The 5,856-nt window shown below is 36.7% G+C and overlaps 1 protein-coding gene and 1 pseudogene across 1 annotated transcript; both read left to right on the top strand.

The window, feature by feature from the left end:
- The first annotated feature begins 788 nt into the window (after positions 1-788).
- LOC110721830 (geraniol 8-hydroxylase-like) lies at positions 789-3,018 on the top strand. Its single transcript, XM_021901029.1, has 2 exons — positions 789-2,020; positions 2,113-3,018. The coding sequence occupies exons 1-2, from the start codon at positions 1,127-1,129 to the stop codon at positions 2,719-2,721; spliced, it is 1,503 nt and encodes a 500-aa protein (XP_021756721.1). The 5' UTR covers positions 789-1,126; the 3' UTR covers positions 2,722-3,018.
- Positions 3,019-3,577: 559 nt separating this feature from the next.
- On the top strand, positions 3,578-5,551 carry LOC110721765 (annotated as a pseudogene).
- The last annotated feature ends 305 nt before the right edge of the window (positions 5,552-5,856 follow it).

Raw genomic sequence — 5,856 nt, 5'->3', positions numbered from 1 at the left:
CTATCGTACATACGGAAGTTAAATTACTCCCTATCAAATTATCTACATCACATTATCTATCATCCTTCTCTTTCTCATCTTCCTCTTGACTACCAATTTACCATTCTCCTCCTTTTTCACAGAAGTCAGGGTATAGGAATAACGATAATGAGGTAATTAAATGAGATTATAAGAATGTAAATCATTGAAAATACCCAACATGACCAAGAGTAGGATTTTATGAAGATACGAAATACTTTTTAAAATATACTTCTTATAAACCATTTGGAAATTAAAATAATAGTCAAATTAATAGTGTAATTTGAACTAGTAACGTGATAATCAAGTCTAAACAAAGTGCATATTTTATCTTCGTGGACAACCGGAAATTTCACAATGTTACATATGAAATAACAACCTTTGTAAAATTAGTTTTTTTTTTTTTTTTTTAAAGTTAAATTTCCTAATATTGCCAACCCAAAATACAACTTAAATTGTTTTAAAATAATGTACCTTTAATATTAGTATATATGAAAAAAATATTAGTATAAAACATTAATTGCTGGAATACAAGTAGTAATACAAAAATATTAAGAGGAATACATGGTAGAATGGATATACATGAGGACTTGTGATTATCAGAAACAACTGTCCCTTAATTTTGTCAGATAATTAATACAAAAATATAGGAGTTTTACAGATTTTTTTACCCTAAATAGCTAAAGTCTAATACTATTCCACTAATTAGCTAAAAATTTGAGGTGGCAATTGTATAAATAACAAAACTAGTAATTAGAACAATTGAACCAACTTTCTGATATTTTTCTTTGCAACAAAACCTGAAATCTCTTCTCTGCAGGACCTGTTGATATCTCTTTTTACAGGACCTATTTGATATCCTTCACGGCATCAAATAGGTCCTGCACCATTTCACTGCATCAGATAGGTCCTGAACCAAATCTAATTCTTGAATTAATCTCAATCTAATCGCGTTGAAGCTACCAAGTGCATGGTGAAATTGATACATAAGAATTCTTTCTGGTAAATTTGGGTGATAATATTATACTCAGGCCATTCAGGAAATTCATTTAGCCGAAACAGCTATATCTAGATCAAATTCAAATAGAGCATAAAACTACAGGAGGCCATGGATTACCTGAGTTTTGTGTTGTGCCTATTGCTAGCATGGATCGTAATCAACCTCCTTTCAACTGTAAAGAAACGTAATAAATCGAAGCCTAGGATACTACCACCAGGTCCACCCAAAATACCCGTCTTTGGGAACCTCTTCAGCCTCGGCACAAACCCACATATTTCCGTGACTGAACTTGCCAAGACTTATGGCCCTCTCATGACTTTACAGCTTGGCCAAGTGCCAACCGTGGTTGTTTCCTCGGTTGACTTGGCCAAAGAAGTGCTTCAAAAGAATGATATTTTCTTCTGCAACAGATTTGTTATTGATGCTTTTGATGCACTTAACCACCAACAAAGCTCACTGGCATTCATGCCAGTATGTCCTGCATGGCGAAAGCTTCGCAAAATCTCCAACTCCAAAGTATTTTCAGCCAGTAAACTTAACTCGAGCCAAAGTCTAAGGAAGAAAAAGGTGACAGACCTCCTTGACTATGTCCAAAAACAAAGCGAAGCTGGTTTGGCAGTGGACATTGGGCAAGTAGCATTCACCACCACCTTGAATTTGTTGTCGAACACAATATTTTCAGTGGATTTGGGTGATCCTAGTTCAGGGTATGCCGGTGGATTCAGAGAGACTGTACGAGGTATAATGGAGGAAATGGGGAAACCTAACTTTGCTGATTATTTCCCTCTGTTGAAGAAGATAGATCCACAAGGTATTAGACGGCGTCAAACTGTACACTTTGGGAAGCTGATTGATCTATTTGAAACCATGATTGACCAACGATTGCAAGGCAAAAGACCACCAGGATCAACACCAGGCGACGATGTTTTGGATGCTTTACTAGGCATTAATCAAGAAAACTCTGAGGAATTAGAACTAGAAAAAATTCCACATCTTTTGCTGGTAGTCATTTGCACTAGTTGATTTAGACATTTATTTTTGCAGATCATCATCCCTGCATTACTTAAAAAATACTTGATATCTCTTGTCTGCAGGACCTGTTTGGCGCAGGAACTGATACAACATCGACTACCCTTGAATGGGCATTGGCAGAACTTATTCGCAACCCTGAAAAACTGACGAAAGCACAGGCAGAGCTTGAAGAAATCATAGGAAAAGGAAACCCTGTGGAAGAATCAGACATTGCACAGCTCCCATACTTGCAGGCCGTTGTCAAGGAAACCTTCAGGCTACACCCACCAACACCCTTTCTAGTACCGAGAAAAGTTGATGCAGATGTGAAGCTCTACGGTTACACAGTGCCTCAAAACGCACAAGTCCTGGTCAATGTACGTGCAATTGGAAGGGAACCGAATCTATGGAAGAACCCAAACTCCTTTGAGCCAGAGAGATTTATAGGATCTAAAATTGATGTAAAAGGTTGTGATTTTGAGCTGATTCCATTTGGTGCTGGTCGTAGGATATGCCCCGGATTGCCATTGGCTCATCGGATGATCCATCTGATGCTGGGTTCACTAATTCACAGGTTTGACTGGAAGCTAGAAGGAGGAATTCCACCAGAAAAAATGGATATGGAAGATAAATTTGGGATCACGTTGGAAAAAGCTCAGCGACTTCGTGTCATTCCAGCCCTTCGCAGTTAAGGGAACATTAGAGTTTGCATCGCCTTGGAAAATATTCAGTGACTTCATGAAATTTTTTGTTTGTGTCTGAGTATGATAATTTCATGTTAATAACGAACACTTGGTTCCAAATTTAGCAAATTTTCTAGCTTAATTCAACTCGCATATTAGCAGAAGGCAGATTATATGCAGAATGGTGTAAAGCATGAATTAAAGATGAGCAATAAGATAGAGATCCTATACTTGTAGTAATCTGTAATGATCCAGCTCCAGAAATATTAACATGTTTAACTCAACCACGCTGCAAGAATTAATATATGCCGGTAAATTTTAATATGTGGATATTATTTTTCTGTCCTTGCAGTTTTTAGTTGATCTCCAACGCAATTTCTAACCAACTTTGTCCAGTTGCTAACAGAAATTATGATACTGCAGTTATTTCAGCTCATTGCAGTCATTTTCAATTATCATAAATCAGTAGTATAAGTTGGACTGGTGCAATATGAAATCAGTTTACAACCACATACTGATGATTTTTCATTGAAACATATCTTAAAGACTCTAAAACCCAACTCATTCCATGACTTAAATTTTCGAAATAATATAGCATCTATAACCAATTGTGCATGAACAAAAAAGTTTAAGGCATCAGACGCCGTACAAGTCTACACTGTGGGAAGTTGATTGGTTTTTTCAACATCATAATTGACCAATGATTGCAGGGCAAGAGACTACCAGGATCAACGATACAAGGCGATGATGTTCTGGATACCTTACTTGGCATCAGTCAAGAAAAATCTGAGGAATTACCACTATCAACAATTCCTCATCTGCTAATTGTAATCACCTACTCTTATTCATTTAAAGTTTTTGCTGAACATGTTCCTCCGCGTTATACAAAATCCTTGACATCTCTTCTCTGCATAACCTGTTTGGTGCAGGAACTGACACAACATCGTCTACACTCGAATGGGCGATGGCAGAATTGCTTTGCAACCCAGAAAAGCTGAAGAAAGCACAAGCAGAGCTCCAAGAAACCATTGGAAAAGGAAACCCAGTTGAAGAATCTGATATGGCCCGGCTCCCATACTTGCAGGCCATTGTCAAGGAAACCTTAAGACTACACCCAGCAGCACCACTTCTGGTGCCAAGAAAAGCTGACTCGGATGTGAAGCTTTGTGGTTTTACTGTCAAGCTAAGTGCTGGTCAATGTATGGGCAATTGGGAGAGATCCAGAGCTGTGGGAAAACCCAAACTCATATGAGCCAGAGAGATTTATGGAGTCTGCAATCGACGTAAAAGGTCGTGATTTTGAGCTGATTCCATTCAGTTTGAGTGTGATAATCTCATTGTTAGTTAAAAAAAAAACACACACACACACACTATTTCCATTCCAGCAAAATTTCTGTAGTTCTTTTAACTTTGGTTATTATCCAGATGTCCTGGGTTCAGAAGATTGATGTTAATAAGAGTAATAGTTGCACAAAAGCACTAAATAATCACATGCTTCAAATCAAGGATGTCAAGAAACCTGATATAACATAATACTGGTCTTGAAACTGAAAATAAAAAATAATTAAATCCATGGACCAGTGATAAAAGGCAGAACAATGCAATTCCCACTCCATACATGCATGAAGCGTTGAACCCACAGAAAAAAGAAAGACAGAATCAGCAGAATGATGATTATGAAGTATGACAGATTATTAAACTATATGATATTCTTAATATAGAATTAATATAAGCTCATTTCATCAAAACTCAAATTGATTTGACGAAATTGTCCAAAAAAAAAAACAATAAATTGATGAAAGAAGAGGGCGTTATCCTTGTAAAAAGTCTATATCACTATATACCTTCCATTTCATCGTGTAAAAAAACTCTTTTCCCCAAATGATTCATCTTTCATTCACAGCTAAATCTTTAGCTTCCTTAAGGCCCAAATAAGTAAAACTCTCATATTAGATTGAACTCACGTAAGATTTCTGACTTTCCCACCTTTGTACTTCATGGACCATAGAAATGAGGGAGAGAATAAAGTGGAAGGTTAATGCTAGTACTACAGCCTCCCAACCTCTGTCATCATAATGTGGTGGTTTTTTTTTTTGGATTAACTCTCAGATAATGCTTCAAATGGCTGAGGTTTCCTTTCGAGCTATTAGAAAATCTATGTTATGATACAGAGTTGCCACTGCCCATCGAGTAGCAATTTAAAACCTCAACACCGGCCAAAGCTGAAGTGCTGAACAACATACTGGCTAAAGGCACGCAGATGCAGTGCAGTTTATCTGATTTTGAAATGATATAAACAAATAATCTAGAAAATTCAAACTCGTTTTCCAATAAAATTAGTCTTTTGCACACTACATAGGATCATGCACAAAACAACTATATCCAAAAAAATAGTAGAATAAATCCAAGCATTCTAAACAAACCTCCGCTCATAATTATTGAACAAGAGTTGAGGAGTAACATAGATTATAACCTTGGATGTAGAAAACGGAAAGGATGTGGCTGACTATGTGCCCTAATAGTGGGTCTGACTAACATCCTAGCAGGGTATATATGAATCACTGAAGAAGAATGAAAACAAATTACCATTGTGAAACAACATACGACAGGTTATAGAACAAATATTATATAAGCTACAGAACAAACAAACAAACAGATCATCAATCATTAAAATCTGAAGGAAATATTAAAGTATAAACAAGTAACAAGAATCCTTTGAAGAAATGAAAGTTTTAGGTTGTCCCAGCATTTTACTCCAATTTCAGGTTATTGTTTACAAACCAGGTGAAGGATTAGTTTAATTGAGTGTCATCAATCATAGCAGTCATAAAATTGAGTGTCTCCACGGACTGACTTCCCACCCACCCCCCCCCTCCCTCCAAACAACCGCTTAATGTTTGCACGAAGCTCTTGTAAAGTTTCTACAAAACAATAGAGTTTTAAAACAATGCCCCCCCCCCCCCAAACAACCACTAAATGTTTGCACGAAGCTCTTATAGAATTTCTACAAAACAATAGAGTTAACAATGCAAGGCTCTTAGAAAAAGAACATTATCAATTTGTGTTGTAATCTACTGTATTTGCAAATAATAACCTCAATACATGTATAACACCAAGCAACCCAGACCCAGTAAAATAGTTATA

The sequence above is a fragment of the Chenopodium quinoa genome, unplaced genomic scaffold (genome assembly GCF_001683475.1).
Source record: "Chenopodium quinoa cultivar QQ74 unplaced genomic scaffold, ASM168347v1, whole genome shotgun sequence".
Taxonomy (NCBI): domain Eukaryota; kingdom Viridiplantae; phylum Streptophyta; class Magnoliopsida; order Caryophyllales; family Amaranthaceae; genus Chenopodium; species Chenopodium quinoa.
Note: the sequence above shows the minus strand (reverse complement) of the source record. Positions and strands in the feature narration are given on the sequence as shown.